General features: G+C 51.6%; 1 protein-coding gene across 1 annotated transcript in view; it reads left to right on the top strand.

Annotated features, from left to right (window-relative positions):
* ANKMY1 (ankyrin repeat and MYND domain containing 1) overlaps positions 1–5,756 on the top strand; it is a 43,476-nt gene extending 37,720 nt beyond the window's left edge. The window contains exons 16-18 of the mRNA XM_021679014.2: positions 3,686–3,764; positions 4,470–4,630; positions 5,647–5,756. Coding sequence (XP_021534689.2) covers positions 3,686–3,764; positions 4,470–4,630; positions 5,647–5,756 — 350 coding nt within the window. The remainder of the gene's footprint in view (positions 1–3,685; positions 3,765–4,469; positions 4,631–5,646) is intronic.
* The last annotated feature ends 14,603 nt before the right edge of the window (positions 5,757–20,359 follow it).

Genomic DNA, 20,359 nt, shown 5'->3' with positions numbered 1-20,359 from the left:
CTGCCTCACCTCTGCCCTGGCTGCCTCACCTCTGCGCCTGGCCGTCCCATCTCTGTGCCTGGCCGCCTCACCTCTGCGCCTGGCCGTCCCACCTCTGCGCCTGGCTGCCTCACCTCTGCACCTGGTAGCTTGCAGCCGGACCTTGGAATGCAAGAGTGGTTTAACAAGAGCAAAATCAATGTAATACACCCCATTTTTAGACTGAAGAAGAAAAACCACATGATCATTTCAATTGATGTAGAAAAAGCATTTCACAAAATCCAACACCCTTTCATGATAAAGAACATACAACAAACAAGGAATAGAGGGGCACTTGCTTAACCTGATTGGGGAGACCTACAAAAAGGCCCACAGCGCACAGACCCCATGGTGGAGGACAGCATGCTTTGTCCCTAGGATCAGAAAGCAGACAGGAATGTGTCTTCTCACCATGTCTGTTTGATGATGTGCTGGAGTGTTACTCAGTGTAACCAGGCAAGGAAAAGAAAATCATTCAGACTGGAATGGAAAACTTAAACTGTCTCTCTTTGCAGAAATTATCTTGCAGATTGAAAATCCAGGGAATCCACTTTTTAAACAAACTAATATTAAACTAAACATATAAATACTAAAATACAAAGTACAGATATAGAACGATTCCGCTATTATAACTAACGAATGCATTCAGTAAGGTTGCAGAATGTAAGATCAACATGCAAAAACCAGCAGTGTGTCTATATAATTGCAGCCAGCAAACAAAAAATGAGATTTAAAAAAGTTTCATTTACAACAGCATTAATAAAAATAGAATACTTGGGGCACCTGGGTGGCTCAGTTGGTTAAGCGACTGCCTTCGGCTCGGGTCATGATCCTGGAGTCCCGGGATTGAGTCCTGCATCGGGCTCCCTGCTCGGCGGGGAGTCTACTTCTCCCTCTGACCCTCCTCCCTCCCATGCTCTCTGTCTCTCATTCTCTCTGTCTCAAATAAATAAATAAAATCTTTAAAAAAAAAATAGAATACTTTTGAATACATTTAATAAAAGCCGTGTGAAACTTACACTCTGAAAACTACAATACGTTGCTGAAGTTAAAGGAGGCCTCAGTAAATGGGAAGACATCTCCTTATCAGAATCCCACTGCCTTCTTTGTAAAATTGAGAAGCTAATTTTAACATTCATATGGAATTACAAAGGTCCCAGAATAGCTGTAGCAATCTTGAAAGAAAAGAGCAAATTGGAAAGACTCATACTTCCTAAATTGAGACTTACTGCAAAACGACAATAAAAAGAGTGTGGCACTGGCATGAAGACAGACATACGGACCAGTGGAATAGGACGCAGATCCCAGAAATAAATACAAGTGTATGTCAGCTGATTTTCAACAAGGATGCCAACACTTTGAAATGAGGTTAAGGACAGAGTTTTCAACAGATGATACTGGGACAAGTGGTTATCCAGACACAATAGAATGAAGTTTGACCCTACCTCACACCACATACAAAATTTAATTCAATTTGGATCGAAGACCTAAATGCAAGAGCTTAAACTATAAATCTCTTTAAAGAGGATACAGGGACAAATCTTCATATTCTCAGAGTTGGCAATGAATTCCTAGATATGACACCAAGAGCATAAGCGATGAAAGAAAAAAATGGATAAATTGGATTTCACCAAAATTAAAAACTTCCGTGCTTCAGAGGACACTATCAAGAAAATGAAAAGACAACAGACTGTTTGGGAGATATATCGAAAATCATGTATCTTATAAGGGAGTTGTATGTAGAATAAATTAAAAAATCTTACAGCTCCATAATAAAGACAAATAACTGAATTTAAAAATGGAGAAAGAATATGAATAGAAATTTTTCCAAAGAAAGATCTACAAATGGTCAACAAGCACATGAAAAGATGCTCACTGGGACGCCTGAGTGGCCAGTCGTTAAGCCTCTGCCTTCGGCTCAGGTCATGATCTCAGGGTCCTGGGATCGAGCCCCGCATTGGGCTCCTTGCTCAGCAGGGAGTCTGCTTCTCCCTATGTCTGCCACTGCCCCTGCTTGTGCTCTCTCTCTGACAAATAAATAAAATATTAAAAAAAAAGATGCTCACTATCATTAGTTCCTAGTGATGTACACACCAAACTGCATTAAGCTGTCACTCCATACTCACCAGGATGGTTATAATCGAAACGTCAGTAACAAGTTTTGGCGAGGATGTGGAGAAAGCAGAACCCTCCCACGCCGCTGGTGGGAACGTAAAATGGTGCAGCCTCTTCCGAGAGCGGTCTGGCCGTTCCTTAAATGTTCATCCTAGAGTTATGGTATGACCCAGCAATTCCACTCCTAGGTATGTACTTGAGAGAAATGAGAACTTGTGCTCACATGTTTATAGCAGCATTATTTCTAAAAGCCAAAGAATGGAAACAACCCAAATACCTGTCAACTGATGAATGGATAAGCAAATTATGGCATACCCATGCAATGGGGTATTATTCATCCATAAAAAAGAACGGACTACGAGTGCATGCTATGACATGGATGAACCTCAAAAACATTGTTTTAAGCTAAAGAATCTTGTCACCAAAGACCACACATGGACTGTATGATTCCATTCACAGGAAATGTCCAGAATAGGCAAATCCGTAGAGACAGAAAGTAGGTCAGCAGTTGCCTAGGACTGGGGGGATGGCGGTTATCAGGGGCTGGGCTCGCATTTGGACTGGTGGGCGTGCTGTAAAGATGACGACGGCTGCACATCCGTGAATGTACCACAAGCCGTTACTGTGCACTTCACATGTGTGCACTGGGCGGAATGCGAACGATAGGTCAACAGAGTTGTCCGAGTCCCACCACCCTAACACGCGGAGATGCTCTCCTTTCTCTCTGCCCGTGTTCTTCGGAAGAAGTGACCGCAATGCTGTGGCCGCATCAGACCCACTTTGGTTCTGCTTGATCGTCACCTCTCCCAGAAGCTTTGCCTTGGGGCTGTGTGGTCCTCACAACAACAGCTCTGGGTCGGCACAGTGCCGCAGAGCCGGCCTCCTGGGCCCACGCTCATCCCGGGATGAGCTGCGGTGCAGCCCTGGCTTCTGGTGCACGGGGAGATGGGGAGGAAAGAGGGGCTCCCGCCATCTCTCTTCTTGGGGCCAGCAGGTGTTTGGGGGTTTCTGCCGAATTAGAGGTTAGGCGGCCTTCCTGGGGTGGGGGGGCTGACGTGCTGTTTGAGGAGAGGAAGGTGGGGGGTGCAGTGGAACCCATGACCGTCACTGGGGGGCCTCACTGGCCTTTGGTCCCCGGCCCCCCGTGTCCTGCTGCCAGCTGCTGGAGAGCAGAGCCAGGAGTCTTCGCTCTGGAGAGCATCGTGAGCTGATCAAGGCCAAAGAAGCCTGGTGGCCTCTTCCCGGTGTGGAGAGAGGGGTACACTGAGCCAGCCAATGGCAAAGACGTGGGGTGGCCAGGAGGCTGCAGAGGGCTGGCCGAGGATGCAGGTGCAGAGGGAAGTCAAGGGGTGAAGCCCCCTCCCCAGAGGCTGGGAGTCAGAGGCTCTGACTCCTCAGACTTGCGTCGGGCTGTAGAAGGGCTTGGGGTCCCACCTGGTTGCCCGTAGTGCCGGGAATGGGCTCACTGCAGCAGCTCGGGGCTCCTGATGCCCGCGGGCGTCCCGGCACGGCTGGAGCACCCACAGAGCCTAACGTGGTTCTGTCGCTGCAGCGGAGCTGACCCCCTACCAGAGGCTGAAGCGGAAAAGTGCTGTCCCGTCCAGAGCGCTGCACCTGGAGGAGCAGGAGCGGTGAGTGGCTGGCTGATGGTGGCCGTGGGCTGGGCAGCCATGGCCTGGCCTGACCTGCTCTGCCCAGCACAGCGTTGCTGTGTCCAAGCCCTGAGCAACATGGCCCTGCTCTCGGGCCGTGGGCCGAGATGTGAGTGGCAGATGGGGTTGGTCACAGGCGCGCTTGTGGAGTGGCCCAGTGGGGTTTGGGCACGGGCTCGCCTTCCTGAAGGTGTCACGGGCTGTACTGCCCTGGGCCCTCCCAGCCCCTCTCTGGGATCATGGCTCTGCACCCACACTGCTGTTCCAGAACAGTCCTTTACATAAATGTGCACCTGATCATCCCCGTGGGCATTCTGGAAGCTGCCTGCCCAGGAAACCCTGGTGGGTGAGGTGGGGGTGCCGAGCGGGGACAGGCCCTAGGGCTCGAGGGTGTGCCTGCCGGGGTCCGCTCCTCCCGTGCTGTGGCAAGAAGGGTCTCTGATGCCACGGCATCATCCCCTACCTGGCCCTGGTGGCTTCCAGGCAACAGTGTGTTTCCTGTTCAAAATCGCCCTGTGCTGGACATCCATGGACGGGGACTTCAGGTTTCTGTCCATGTGTGGGTGGCCACCCTGCGTGGTGGATGGTGGGCCTGGCACCAGCACCCGCCCCCCCCCCCCCCGGTGGGGACGGCGGGTCACAGAGGGCGGGCCCTGCCTCACTGCCTACGTGGCTTCTGTGCAGGATTCCCTTCTTCAAGTTCTGCTCCCAGTGCGGCCGCTCGGTGGGAGTGCGTCTGGTGCCCTGCACCCGCTGCTACGGGATCCTGACCTGCAGCAAATACTGCAAGACCAGAGCCTGGGGCGACTTCCACAAGCGGGACTGCGGCACCCTGGCAGTCATCGGTGAGTCCACGTGCCCGGCCGGCTGCTGTGGGGCCTGCCGTGTCCAAGGATGTAGGCACCCGCCTGTGGGGCTGCTGCGTGAGGTCTCCATTATTCCCCGAAACCTCTCGGGTTCCAGCCACTTTCCGGAATTCCCAGATGGGCCTGTTGTGCAGACAGGGCGCTGAGCCCACCTGCTCCTTCTCTACATGTCATGGGCCCATGGCTCCCTGGAGGTGGGCATGGCCTGGGCCCCACAGAACCGGGACACCATCCCTGGGGCTCCATGGGACATGTGGGGGCTCCCCTGCACATGCGGGGGCCCTGGTGGGCACAGGTTTCCCTGGGCCATGGGGCACTTGGCCCTGGCACTGCTTCTGGAAGCTTCCTCCCAGCCCACCCTCCCCATGCCCCCTCCTTTGGGATGACCTGGGGAGGAGCTGCAGGTGTGTGGGTGGTGACTCTGGACCAGGGCACCACTGCTCTGAGGGTAGGTAATGGTGAGCAAAGCTGTGTGCACAGCTGTCCCCTGGGACTTGAGCAGGTTGGGGAGGGGCAGGTGTTGCTTCGCTGTCTCTCAGAGCCTGTCCTTGGTGTGGAGGGACAGGAAGGCTGGGCTGACTGCTGCCTTTGGGCCTCTGCCCCTGGGGCCCTTCCTCTCTGAGCTCCGACACTGTCCTCTCGGTGCCCCTCTGTGAAGCGGGGCTCTGTGGGGTGCACGTGGGTCTGGACAAGGCTCCCTAGGCTTGGGGACCCCAGGCTGGGAGTCCCCTGCTTTGAAGAGACGGAGTCATTGCCATGCATGCCACACGTGTGCAACCATGACGCCACGCAGGGCAGGACGGGGCTGAGCCGGGAGCCCGGGGCTCGCAGAGCTGAGCACTGTGTTTCAGGTGACACCACCGAACAGTAGCGAGCCGGCGGGGCCCACAGGGGGCGTGGGGTCCCTCTGCACTCCTGCAGGGGGCCTGCGCCTGTGCCTCCTCGGGGACAGCCCGGGCCCTCACCTTCCTCCTCCCTGCCAGTTCCTTCTCCAGGGCCCCACCTGGAGGACTTGCACAGGAGGGCGGAAGAATCTCAATGGCCGGAACAGCCGGATGCCCGAGGCCTGGGGGGGGCCCAGCGGCAGGCCGCGCCGCCGCCGTGATCCTCACCTGCTGGCAGCCACACCTCGGGGCGCCTCCAGGCTGCTGGCCTCGTGCAGGACGTCTGCACCTGCAGGGCTGTGCGTGACGTCTTCCTCCTGACCTCGCAATAAAGTGGCCCCACTGCGTGTGTGTTTAACCCTCCCTGCCTTGCTCCGCCGGCCCGTACCCAGACGAAGCCCAGAGCTTCCGAGGGTCTCCCTGGCCAATCGGTGCCTGGCATCTGTCAGTTGATGGGAAGGCTGGGAGGATGAGGGTCAGGACTGGAGCTCGCTCTAGAGACTACTACCGGAAGGTCACTCCTGCACCGCTGGGGAACGTTTTGGGGCTTCCCAGGTGCTCCCAGCCCCGGCTCTCCATCTGCATTCCTGCTGGAAGGCTCCAGGCCCCCTGCTGGTCCCCAGAAGGGGGGGTGTCCATATCTTCCACGTGCATTTACCGAGTGTGTGTGTGCATCAGGCAGGCTCTGGGGTGGGGACAGTGGATAGGAAAATCCGCTGTGATTGAGACGGGGGTGTGGGGGTGACTGAGTCAGGAGCTGCACAGTGGTGATGGTGGGCCATGGGTGGTGGGTGTGCCTTCGTGGAGAGGTGGGAGGAAGGGGGCAGGGAGGATGGAGGACTGGGGTGCCAGTCCTGAGCAAGAAGGTGGGGGGCATGGCCAGGGAGGAGGAGGGGGTGGGGCAGGGCAGGTGGGAGAGGAGGTTGGGAAAGGAGGGGTGCTGAGCCTGTGCAGGGACCCCAGCTAGGCTGCTTTTTGCTGGTCAAGGCAGCCCCACCTGCAGCCGTGGTTTTGCCTGAATTCCTGGGTCTCTTGTCTAGATGGGGCTCCTTATGTGGGAAGCTTGCTGGGGAGGCTCCCAGGTAAAGGGGTGAGGAGAGCACGTAGGCACAAGGAGAAATGAGCCTGTGTGTAGCTCTGCAGCTCTGTATCAGCCGGTCCTGCTCCCGGCTGGGGCTGTGGAGGGCCTTCCGGGGGAGGGGCCGGGGCTGGGGGCAGCCCCCAGAGGCGTGTGGGCGGCTCCCACCTCAGCTGCTAGGAAAGGAAGTGCTCCTAATGAGCACCTCCTAATTTCGAACTTACACTGTTAATTATATGACGTTTAGAGATCTGTATGTATACACACAAAAGTAGGAAGAGATTAAATGGCAGTTATCCCCAAACCCGGAAGTTACCATTGCCAGTACTTTGGTGTGTGCTTCCAGTCCCATCTGTGTCTGTCTGCACACACGCCGTACATCACATCCTCCCACACCCCCTGCCACACCACACACACGCACCACGCGCCACACGCTCGGGATGTGGGAGCGTGATCTGTATGTTCTAAACTTAACCGCGAATCTTTCTATGCTTTGATATATTTTTCTGCAACGTAATTTTCCCCAAATGAAAATAGTATTATTTTTATTCTGATTATGCATGCAATCTACGCCTATTGTTAAAAAACACAAGGAAATGAAAACTGAAAATCCTCCTAGTCTTACTGCTCAGGAACAGATAACCTGAACATACTAGATTTTAATCTGTGCCCAGGTACACACAGAGTGCATCTTCATGCACTCCCATGCGTATGCACACGCGTGTTGTCGTGTGTCCCTCCATTTGTTTTTAGTTAAGTGGCTCGTTTTGTGACTTTAACCTACCTTTCTGGTGCACTGTGTGCGTCCTTACCATTTTCCTGAAGGAACTGAGGCATCCGCCCACCACCTGGCTGCCGGGCATCTACTGTTTCAGGGCTCACTCGCGGAGGGGGCTGCACACACACCTTCCACCTAGTTTCACTTTGGGCAGAATTCACAGAGGTTGCATTTTCAGATTTTAGGAGCGTTCCCATCATCAGTCTTGTCTTCTTAGCCCGCTTGCTGGTAAGGCTGGGTCGGTAATGAGCCCGCAAGGTGCACTGCCTGTCTTCCGGGGATCCACGCACGAGCTGAAAGTCCTCTCCACACTCGGATGCGGGAACACGGCGTTGAGGTTTTTCCTCGGGTCCGTTACTGGAGACGCCTGCCCTTCCAGCCTCGGGGAGCTCTCCCCACACCCTGCCGCCCTCCCTGCTGCCTCTCCCTCTCGTGGGACCGACCTTCTCTCCGTTTGAACTTCACTCCATGGAGTTTTTCACTCTGTTGTCAAATCCATCTGTCCTGTTTCAGGGTCTGGTTTGCTGGCAGATTTAGGAAGCAGTCCCCAGACTGAGATTATACAAGGTTCGCCCGGATTTTAAAAACAATCTTCATTATTGTTTTGCTTAGAATTTTACAGTTGCCCAGAATTACTGTGAGAGATCTGAGAGCCAGCTGGCACCACTAGTGGTGACCAAATCCCGCGGCAGGTGCAGGGACGACCCGGCTGGAGCTCCTGCAGTCTCTGATGCACTGTCCCCACTGTGGGACAGCCCAGCCAGCGCTCCGTTTCCCTGTGAAAGGCGCTAGCTGTCAGTCTGTGCTTACTCAACTTGTATGTAGATTTGGCCTGTTGACACTTTGTAACTATCCTAATTGCTTAGTGTGATCGGGAGACGTGGCATCTTCAGTGGCTTGAGGCTTCCAGGTAAGGCTGTGCTGTCCCCGTCCAGTCTGATGGTTTCCTGAGCAGAGGAGTCCCCACTGGCTGCTCTCCCCATCTCTCCTTAGGCCAACCCTGTAGGAAGTCTGCTCAGCTCTGCCTTCCAAGTTTGGCCCAATCGGGCCACTTCTAGAACCTCCTGCCACCACCGCCCCTGCCCGCCTCTCTGTCCCTGCAGCCCCCAGAGGCCAGCCCACTTTGCTCCTGCACCCGCTTGTGTCCCATCAAAGTCCTCCCTGTACCCGTCGCTCACTGTCCCCCCTGCTCCAACCCCCCTACCGCCCTCACCTGGGTCTGCTCCCCCATTCCTGTGGCTCTTCCCCCATTCCCAGAAGGCTGCTGTGGAGTCCACTCCAGCTTCTGGGTCAGCAGGTGCATTGAGCGATTATCCTCTGACCACCATGCTTCTGGCACCTGAATTTCATAGAGGACAAGATAACTGGATCCCTACCCTTGAGGGAGTCTGCGTTCTAGAAGGGAGAGCTGTCCCGTGGGAGAAATGCCCCCTTTGCCAGACTCCAGCAGGACAGGTACGGTGTTTCCAGCAGAGCTCTGTTGCTGTGAGGACGCAGGCTAGGCACGGAGGGGTCACCCCACCAGGAGGGCACAGGCCCACCTCCTTGCGTGCTTGTGGGGGGGGAGGGGGCAGGGGAAGGGCACAGCCCCGCCTCCCCTGCGGCCCCTGGGGGGGCACAGCCCCTCCTCCCTGCGGCCCGGGGCTTACCTGGTCTCCGCAGCGCCGCGCCTGGCCCCAGCTATCTGGGTTGGCGGCAGGCGCTGCGGATGCCCGCGCAGGATCCTGTTTCTGTTCCGCGTCTGTGGCTCTTTCTTCGCTCGGGGCTCGCTGTTAGTTGGCAGTGGCCGCGCGGCAGCCTTGTGTCTACACGGGATGCTTCAAGCCGATTTCTTAAAAGGATACAGGCGGCCCGGCGGAGCAAGATGGCGGAGGAGCAGGAGACCTGGATTTCGTCTCCTCTCAGGAATTCGGCTGGATGGGGATCAAACCATTCTGAACACCTACGAACTCAACAGGAGATCGAAGAAAAGAAGAGCAACAACTCTCTCATCAGAAAAGCGACCACTTTCTGGAAGGTAGGACATGTGGAGAAGTGAATCCGAGGCGATATTCGGGAGGATAGACGGCGGGGGAGGGGCCTCCGTCGGCCGCTTCTGGCAAGTGATAGAACCACCGAGCACAAAATCGGAACTTTTAAAAGTCTGCTCCGCCGAGGGACGTCACTCTGGTGGCTAAGCGGGGGGTGGAACCCTCCGGGACAGTGTGGTCTCAGGACCCTCGGGGTCACAGAAAGACCGGGGGTGCCTGAGTGTGGCAGAGCTCCCAGGTATCGGAGCAGGGAAGCCGGCTGCAGAGGCGGAGCCCAGGCGCGGGGAATCAGCTCAGGGTTGCCATAAACCGTGATCCGCGGCACAGTCGGGCCCCTGCTCCTCCAGCAGGGACCCAACAAGCGGCAGATCCGGGGAGACTCACCTTCTTCCCCCGGGAGGAGCCGCGCGGGAGTGCGCCGCAGGGATCTGCTGGGTTTGGAGACTCCACCCGGGGTCGGGTGCCAGAGATAGAAACGCGCGGTCACAGGCCGGGTGAGCACGGAGTGCGGCTGGAGACCGGGGAGACGGGAGTGACTGACGGCTCTGGGGGCTCATTGAGAAGCGGGGCCCCGAGTTCTCGGCTCCTCCGCGGCGGAGATTGGGAGGCCGCCATTTTCACTCTCCGCCTCCAAAGCTGTACGGAAAGCTCGCAGGGAACAAAAGCCCCGAGAGCAAACCTGAGCAGATTACTTAGCTGGGAGGGGGCAAGGGCGGGGCAATTCTGCCTCCGGCAAAGACATTTGGAAACCACGGCAACAGGCCCCTCCCCAGAAGATCAGCGAGAACAGCCAGCCAAGACCAAGTTTACCCATCAATGAGAACAACAGAACTCCAGCGCTAGGGGAATACTGCACATAGAATTCATGGCTTTTTTACCATGATTCTGTAGTCTTTCAAAGTTAATTTTTTTTAACTGTCTTTTTTTCTTTTTTTTTTCTTTTTGAATTTTTCTTTTTCCCTTTTTCAACCAACATCTTATCAATCCCTTTTTAAAAAAAAAAAACATTTTTATTTTTCATTTTTAGAGTCATATTCTATCCCTTCATAGTAGTTACCTGTATTTTTGGCTTATATATATAAGTTGTTCTCTCTTTAAAATTTTGAGATAGTTTCTTCTAACAGATCAAAATATACCCTAAATCTCTAGTATATGGTGTTTTCTATTCCCCTGCCTGATCACATCCTCTCCCTTTTTTTTTTCTTTTTTTAAATCCTCTTCTTTCTTTTTTCAAACAACTTCTTATCAATTCCTTTCATAAAATTTTTTATAATTTCCATCTTTACAGTCATATTCCATCCCTTCATCATATCAACCCTTATTTTTGTACATATATAAGTTTTTCTTTCTTTAAAATTTTGGGAGGCACTTTCTTCTAAAAGACCAAAATACACCCCAAATCTAGTGTGTGGCACTGATCTATATACCAGCCTGATCATATTTGATCACATTCTCGTTTTTTTGTTGTTGTTGTTTTGTTTTGTTTGTTTTTGTTTTTATCTTTATCTTTTTCTTTTTTTTCTTTTTCTTTTTTCTCTCTTTCCCTTTCTTTTCCCACTGCTTCAGGTTTTTTCTGATTTGTTTAGAGTATATTTTCTGGGGACGTTGTTACTCTGCTAGCATTTTGTTCTCTCATTAATCTATTCTCCTCTGCACAAAATGACAAGACGGAAAAAATCACCTCAACAAAAAGAACAAGAGGTAGTACCGACTGCCAGGGACCTACTCAATACGGACATTAGTACGATGTCAGATCTAGAGTTCAGAATCATCACTTTAAAGATACTAGCTGGGCTTGAAAAAAATATGGAAGTTATTAGAGAAACCCTTTCTGGAGAAGTAAAAGAACTAAAATCCAACCAAGTAGAAATCAAAAAGGCTATTAATGAGGTGCAATCAAAAATGGGGGCGCTAACTGCTAGAATAAATGAGGCAGAAGAGAGAATCAGTAATATAGAAGATGAAATGATGGAAAATAAAGAAGCTGAGAAAAAGAGAGATAAACAACTACTGGATCACGAGGGCAGAATTCGAGAGATAAGCGATACCATAAGACGAAACAACATTAGAATAATTGGGATCCCAGAAGAAGAAGAAAGAGAGAGAGGGGCAGAAGGTATAATGGAGCAAATTATAGCAGAGAACTTCCCTAATTTGGGGAAGGAAACAGGCATGAAAATCCAGGAAGCACAGAGAACCCCTCTCAAAATCAATAAAAATAGGTCAACACCCCGACATCTAATAGTAAAACTTACGAGTCTCATAGACAAAGAGAAAATCCTGAAAGCAGCTCGGGAGAAGAGATATGTAACCTACAAGGGTAGAAACATTAGATTGGCAACAGACCTATCCACAGAGACCTGGCAGGCCAGAAAGGACTGGCAGGATATATTCAGAGCACTAAATGAGAAAAATATGCAGCCAAGAATACTCTATCCAGCTAGGCTGTCATTGAAAATTGAAGGAGAGATAAAAAGCTTCCAGGACAAACAAAAACTAAAGGAATTTGCAAACACAAAACCAGCCCTACAGGAAATCTTGAAAGGGGTCCTCTAAGCAAAGAGAGAGCCTAAAAGCAACATAGACCAGAAAGGAACACAGACAATATACGGTAACAGTCACCTTACAGGCAATACAATGGCACTAAATTCCTATCTTTCAATAGTTACCCTGAATGTAAATGGGCTCAATGCCCCAATTAAAAGACACAGGCTATCAGACTGGATTAAAAAACAAGACCCATCGATATGCTGTCTGCAAGAGACTCATTTTCGACCCAAAGACAGCCCCAGATTGAAAGTGAGGGGGTGGAAAACCATTTACCATGCTAATGGACACCAAAAGAAAGCTGGGGTGGCAATCCTTATATCAGACAAATTAGATTTTAAACCAAAGACTGTAATAAGAGATGAGGAAGGACACTATATCATACTTAAAGGATCTATCCAACAAGAAGATTTAACAATTGTAAATATCTATGCCCCTAACATGGGAGCAGCCAATTATATAAGGCAATTAATAACAAAAGCAAAGAAACACATTGACAACAATACAATAATAGTGGGGGACTTTAACACCCCCCTCACTGAAATGGACAGATCATCTAAGCAAAAGATCAACAAGGAAATAAAGACTTTAAATGACACACTGGACCAAATGGACTTTACAGACATATTCAGAACATTCCACCCCAAAGCAACGGAATACACATTCTTCTCTAGTCCCCATGGAACCTTCTCCAGAATAGATCACATCCTAGGTCATAAATCAGGTCTCAACCGGTACCAAAAGATTGGAATCATTCCCTGCTTATTTTCAGACCACAATGCTTTAAAACTAGAGCTCAATCACAAGACAAAAGTCAGAAAGAACTCAAATACATGGAGGCTAAAGAGCATCCTACTGAAGAACGAATGGGTCAACCAGGAAATTAAAGAAGAATTAAAAAAATACATGGAAACCAATGAAAATGAAAACACAACTATTCAAAATCTTTGGGATGCAGCAAAGGCAGTCCTAAGAGGAAAGTATATAGCAATACAAGCCTTTCTCAAGAAGCAAGAAAGGTCTCAAGTACACAACCTAACCCTCCACCTAAAGGAGCTGGAGAAAGAACAGCAAATAAAGCCTAAACCCAGCAGGAGAAGAGAAATAATAAAGATCAGAGCAGAAATCAATGAAATAGAAACTAAAAGAACAGTAGAACAGATCAATGAAACTAGGAGCTGGTTCTTTGAAAGAATTAACAAGATTGATAAACCCCTGGCCAGACTTATCAAAAAGAGAAGAGAAATGACCCAAATCAACAAAATCATGAATGAAAGAGGAGAGATCACAACCAACACCAAAGAAATACAAACAATTATAAGAACATATTATGAGCAACTCTATGCCAGCAAATTAAATAACCTGGAAGAAATGGATGCATTCCTAGAGATGTACCAACTACCAAAACTGAACCAGGATGAAATAGAAAACCTGAACAGACCTATAACCACTAAGGAAATTGAAGCAGTCATCAAAAATCTCCCAAAAAACAAAAGCCCAGGGCCAGATGGCTTCCCAGGGGAATTCTACCAAACATTTCAAGAAGAATTAAGACCTATTCTTCTGAAACTGTTCCAAAAAATAGAAATGGAAGGAAAACTTCCAAACTCATTTTATGAGGCCAGCATTACCTTGATCCCAAAACCAGACAAAGACCCCATCAAAAAGGAGAATTACAGACCAATATCCCTGATGAACATGGATGCAAAAATTCTCACCAAAATACTAGCCAACAGGATCCAACAGTACATTAAAAGGATTATTCACCATGACCAAGTGGGATTTATCCCTGGGCTGCAAGGTTGGTTCAACATCCGCAAATCAATCAATGTGATACAATACATTAACAAAAGAAAGAACAAGAATCATATGATCCTCTCAATAGAAGCAGAAAAAGCATTTGACAAAGTACAGCATCCTTTCTTGATCAAAACTCTTCAGAGTATAGGGATAGAGGGTACATACCTCAATATCATAAAAGCCATCTATGAAAAACCTACAGCGAATATCATTCTCAATGGGGAAAAACTGAGAGCTCTCCCCCTAAGGTCAGGAACGCAGCAGGGATGTCCACTATCACCACTGCTATTCAACATAGTATTGGAAGTCCTAGCCACAGCAATCAGACAACAAAAAGAAATCAAAGGCATCCAAATTGGCAAGGAAGAAGTCAAACTCTCACTCTTTGCAGATGATATGATACTTTATGTGGAAAACCCCAAAGACTCCACCCCAAAACTGCTAGAACTCATACAGGAATTCAGTAAAGTGGCAGGATATAAAATCAATGCACAGAAGTCAGTGGCATTCCTATACACCAACAACAAGACAGAAGAAAGAGAAATTAAAGAGTCAATCCCATTTACAATTGCACCCAAAACCATAAGATACCTAGGAATAAATCTAACCAGAGAGACAAAGGATCTGTACTCAGAAAACTATAAAATACTCATGAAAGAAATTGAGGAAGACACAAAGAAATGGAAAAATGTTCCATGCTCATGGATTGGAAGAACAAATATTGTGAAGATGTCAATGCTACCTAGAGCAATCTACACATTCAATGCAATCCCCATCAAAATACCATCCACTTTTTTCAAAGAAATGGAACAAATAATCCTAAAATTTGTATGGAACCAGAAAAGACCCCGCATAGCCAGAGGAATGTTGAAAAAGAAAAGCAAAGCCGGCGGCATCACAATTCCAGACTTCCAGCTCTATTACAAAGCTGTCATCATCAAGACAGCATGGTACTGGCACAAAAACAGACACACAGATCAATGGAACAGAATAGAGAGCCCAGAAATGGACCCTCAACTCTATGGTCAACTCATCTTTGACAAAGCAGGAAAGAATGTCCAGTGGAACAAAGACAGTCTCTTCAACAAATGGTGTTGGGAAAATTGGATAGCCACATGCAGAAGAATGAAACTGGACCATTTCCTTACACCACACACAAAAATAGACTCCAAATGGTTGAAAGACCTCAATGTGAGACAGGAGTCCATCAAAATCCTAAAGGAGAACACAGGCAGTAACCTCTTTGACCTCAGCCGAAGCAACTTCTTCCTAGAAACATCGCCAAAGGCAAGGGAAGCAAGGGCAAAAATGAACTATTGGGACTTCATCAAGATAAAAAGCTTTTGCAAAGCAAAGGAAACAGTCAACAAAACCAAAAGACAACCGACAGAATGGGAGAAGATATTTGCAAATGACATATCAGATAAAGGGCTAGTATCCAAAATCTATAAAGAGCTCATCAAACTCAACACCCAAAGAACAAAGAATCCAATCAAGAAATGGGCAGAAGACATGAACAGACATTTTTCCAAAGAAGACATCCAAATGGCCAACAGACACATGAAAAAGTGCTCAATATCGCTCGGTATCAGGGAAATCCAAATCAAAACCTCAATGAGATACCACCTCACACCAGTCAGAATGGCTAAAATTAACAAGTCAGGAAATGACAGATGTTGGCGGGGATGCGGAGAAAGGGGAACCCTCCTACACTGTTGGTGGGAATGCAAGCTGGTGCAGCCACTCTGGAAAACTGTATGGAGGTTTCTCAAAAAGTTGAAAATAGAGCTACCATATGATCCAGCAATTGCACTACTGGGTATTTACCCCAAAGATACAAAAGTAGGGATCCGAAGGGGTACGTGCACCCCGATGTTTATAGCAGCAATGTCCACAATAGCCAAACTGTGGAAAGAGCCAAGATGTCCATCAACAGATGAGTGGATAAAGAAGATGTGGTATATATATACACAATGGAATATTATGCAGCCATCAAAAGGAATGAGATCTTGCCATTTGCAACGACGTGGATGGAACTGGAGGGTATTATGTTGAGTGAAATAAGTCAAACAGAGAAAGACATGTATCATCTGACCTCACTGATATGAGGAATTCTTAATCTCAGGAAACAAACTGAGGGTTGCTGGAGTGGGGGGTGGGGTGGGAAGGATGGGGTGACTGGGTGATAGACACTGGGGAGGGTATGTGCTCTGGTAAGCGCTGTGAATTGTGCAAGACTGTTGAATCTCAGATCTGTACCTCTGAAACAAATAATGCAATATATGTTAAGGAAAAAAAAAAAAGAAGAAGAAGAAGAAGGTAGCGGGAGGGGAAGAATGAAGCGGGGGAAATCGGAGGGGTAGACGAACCATGAGAGACGATGGACTCTGAAAAACAAACAGGGTTCTAGAGGGGAGGGGGGTGGGGGGATGGGTCAGCCTGGTGGTGGGTATTGAGGAGGGCACATTCTGCATGGAGCACTGGGTGTTATGCACAAACAATGAATCATGGAACACTTCATCTAAAACTAATGATGTAATGTATGGGGATTAACATAAGAATAAAAAAAAATGGAAAAAAAAAAAAAGGATACAGGCGTTACATTTTACGGATTGGTACGCCAAAGTTAATCATTCCAGCTTAAATCTTTTTCTCTAGACTTCCTTTAACGCATTGGTCTGGCTGTTCAGTCCACGTGGTGCCTTTGTGTGTTTCCCCTCTGCATGAAGTGCCCCCACGTCCCGGTCTCCCCGCCCTGGCCTCTCTGTCACCCGGAACTTTGCGCTCGTCAGGAATTCAGCTGCCTGTATCTTCAGACTACACCGACCCAGGTGCCTCTGCCCCGGCCCTTACTGGGCGCTGTGCATCGGGGCGGAGGCATGCGCGTCTCACCCCCTGCTCTGTACCAAGTTCTGGGGGGCGCGGGGGGAGGGCTGTGGAGAGGCTGGCCCGGCCAGACACACTGTGCATCCTGCGTGCCCTCTGTTCCCTCCCGCGATGGTCCCTGGAGACTCCAGCCGGAGCAGGGTGCAGCCCAGCCAGCAGCCAGCCACCCCTCAGGTCCTGAGCGATGTGGGCAGCTGGTCTGAGTGGAGGCCCGGCACTGCCCGAGTGTGGACCAAGGGGGTGCCTGCCTGGGCACCTGTCCTGGGGAATGCTGCGGAGCGCAGCTCCCTCCTCGGAAAGTTCTGTGATGCTGAGCCCCTCTACCTGCTTCTGCTCTCTGAGCGTGAGGTGTCCTGGCTGCTCTGGGGGACCCGCCTCCCTTCTCCTCTGGCCATAGTGTGCGCAGCCCATTGGCTCCCTGCGAACGTGGCAGTTCTGGTCACTTAGGCCCTGCTGCAGAATGGGCGTCCCACCGTGCCCAGGCCAGGCCCCTCGCCGAGCCACCACCTGTCTCCCTGCCCCTGCTTTGTGGCCTCACTGTCGTGGGGGTCTGGCCTCCCTGGGACTGGGAGGGTGTGGGAGGACAGTGGTGGGGGTGTATGCTCAGATGGGACGGAGCGCAGGGCCTGGTGACTTGTGAGGGCCTAGACACCTCGGGAGCGGAAGGCCTCAGCGGGCCCGGCACAGAGGTTTGTCTGGGCTCTCCCCTGAGCATCAGGGCGGTGAGGGCAGGAGGGAGGCCAGCCGGGCAGTGGTGTGGGCAGGGTGGGTGCTCAGGGGAGAGCCTGCTGGGGCAGGGGCAGAGCTCAGCATAGAAATGCCCAGCATGCGGGAGACAGGCTGCAGGGAATGCGCTCAGTGGTCAAGGAAGATGTGGGAGAGCCCTCGGGGTGGACGTCGTCAGTGATGGAAAGCATACTGAGGGTGTGTTGCGCTGGTCCTGCTGTGGGGAGTGGTTGTGGGAAGAGGGGATGGCCCACAGAACTGGCAAGGGGGAGCCAGGAGTGTGGGACCTTCTGCTCCGCCGGACCGTGGAGTGTGTGTGCCCCTGTGTGTGCAAGTGTGTGTGTGTGTTTCCATGTGTGTGTGCGTGCGTATATAGAGGGGTAGTGCTGAGCAGGTGGAGGGCTGAGTTTAATGGGGGGCTTACCCAGGCAGCTATTCAGGGGTCAGCTTGCTGAGGGTGCTCCGAGACTGGCTCACCCACCTTCTGTCTCCCTGCCACTCCCACCCTTCCTCTGGCTTGGGAGTGTGCCCGGACAGCCACCTTGCTCACCCATCCCCTGACCTCGCTCCCGGCTTCCTGCTCCTCTGGGCTCCACTTGGCCACCCGCCCAGGCTTCTTGGGGTCCTCGGGCCGGGAAAGAGGTGCCCTGCTCCCTTCCCCAGCGCTAGGAGGCCACCACGGGGAGCGGGTGAGGGGGGCAGGTGGAGGGTGGAGACATGCCGGGTGCCGCCAGGTGACTAGATGCGTGGCTTCACGGCGAGCTTGCAAGTGCCCGTGGCTCCAGGGGAGCTGGCCTACAGCAGAGCCTGGTGCAGGTGGAGAAAGAGCAGGTCAGGAGGGCACTGGGGGGAGAGCGCCAGGCAGTGGGCGGGTGAGGGAGGCTCAGGCTGGGGAGCCAGCCCGCAGGGCACTGGGCAAGCGGCATCTATGGTGGATGCGCTCTGGAGGAGGCGTGTGGAGGGGTTGATGGGTTTCACTTAGATCAGGGGAGCCAACAAGGCCGGGCAAGGATGGTGTTTTTGAGGGGAAGCCCCGTCCTCAGGGCATGAAGGGAGGGCCAGGGCTGGGGAGATGGAGGGACCAGGCTCGTGGCTACGACCCCTGCCCGACCCTCCATACCTGGGCTCTTGGGAGAGCGGGCAGCGCCCTGAGGGGTGGCCAGCTAAGGTCAAGGGAGCCTTGGGAGGAGGTGCCCAGGAAGCTGGGAACAGAGGCGATTTAGGGTGCCCGAGAGGGGAACAGCCTGAGATGAGCTCAGGATGGAGAGGGATGGTCAGTCTGGAATGTTGGTGAGGGACCCACAGGGCCTGGAACCCGTGGTTGTCAGGGTTCCACCCAGAATCCAGCATTCTGTGACCTCTGGAGAGACAGGCAGTGGGGTGGCCAGGTGGGTCCCAGGCAGGACACAGAAAGCACAGGAGCCGTGGGCTCCTTCCCAGCCACAGAGTGGAGGCCCCCCCACCCCCCGTCCTTGGAGCCTGGGGAGTTTCCTCCTTCCTTGGGCCACAGCTGCAGGCTGACCACGAGCAAGGGTGTCCGGCTTAGTTCTGTTTGTGGTTTGGGTTCTTTTATTTTAAAGAACCCCCCCACACACACTTTAAAAGCTTCACAGCCCCACAAAACCTGCATCTGATCTGGTTCAACCGTGAACATTTTTAAAAAAACACAAAATAATAAGAGGAGTCCCAGACCTGCCACCACTTGGGTGGGACACCTGTCCGCACAGATGTCCGCACTGAGATGTGCTCATCTCACGCCTGGTTGTTAAAGAACTGGAACGCGGTGCAGCTAGCCCTCCACTCTTACCCCATTAGATGGTTTCGCTTTTCATTCCTGTGTCCCTAAAAGGCACGTGGGACTGTTTTCCGTTGTGAGATTTTATACTGCACAGTGCTTTGGAAAGTCTCTTTCTGCATTCCCTGATGACAAGGAAAATTGAGCACTTTTTCATATGTAACTAGTGGTTATTTATCCTATTTATTATTTAAAGATTTATTTATTAGAGCAAGAGTGCGAGCGCATGCACACACGAGCGGGGGCAGGGGCAGAGGGAGAGGAAGAGAGAGAATCCCAAGCAGACACCCCACTGAGTGCGGAGCCCAACGCGGGGCTTGGTCTCTATCTCATGACCCTGAGACCACGACCTGAGCCGAAGTCAAGAGTCAGAATACTTAACCGACTGCGCCACCGAGGCGGCCCCCATCCTATTTATTATTTATCGGGCATTTGGAGTCCCGTGTCTGGGATTCGCCTCTGTGGCTGTGTGATCGCTGCCCATGTTTGCGTGGGGATGGCTCTGTCCTCGACGTCAGGAGCCTCTGATGTGTGCCACGGCCTGCGTTTCCGTGTCTGGTCTGTCTTCGTGCAGGACAGAATATCGGTGTGGCCACAGTTGCCCACGGCATCCTCGTGGCTCCGTGTCTCCAGAGTGCTTCCTGTGTCTGCGGGTCTTACTGTCCCACTGTCTTCTCTGTGCTTGTAAACGTGGCTTTCCACAGTTTGCTTCTTAGTCCATCCTCAGTATTCTTGTTGATGGTGTGAGGTGGGGGCCTGTTCGATCCTTGCCGTGTGGCTAGTCGAGGGCCCGGCACCGGTTAGCTTCCGTGCTCTTCTTCACCCCCCCCCTGCCCCACCCGGCAGCTCTTCATCTGCTCCCTTCCTCACAGACTTGCCTTTTCCAGAATTTCCTCCAGATGGACTCAAACTGGCATGGTCTTCTGTAGTCTGGGGGCTGTGTTCAGGCTGCCAACCTGTGGAGGAGGTGGGGGGGGCTTCCCTTTCTACGAAACTCCCAACTCACTGGGCCCCCTCCCACACCCGGCCGAAGGCATGGAGCTCCTGCCAACCTGCCTCCTGTGGGGTGCCCACCTCTTCTGGGGGATCCCTGCCTCCTGTGGGGTGCCCACCTCCTCTGGGGGATCCCTGCCTCCTGTGGGGTGCCCACCTCCTCTGGGGGATCCCTGCCTCCTGTGGGGTGC

Source organism: Neomonachus schauinslandi, chromosome 3, assembly GCF_002201575.2.
Source record: "Neomonachus schauinslandi chromosome 3, ASM220157v2, whole genome shotgun sequence".
NCBI lineage: Eukaryota > Metazoa > Chordata > Mammalia > Carnivora > Phocidae > Neomonachus > Neomonachus schauinslandi.
Note: the sequence above shows the minus strand (reverse complement) of the source record. Positions and strands in the feature narration are given on the sequence as shown.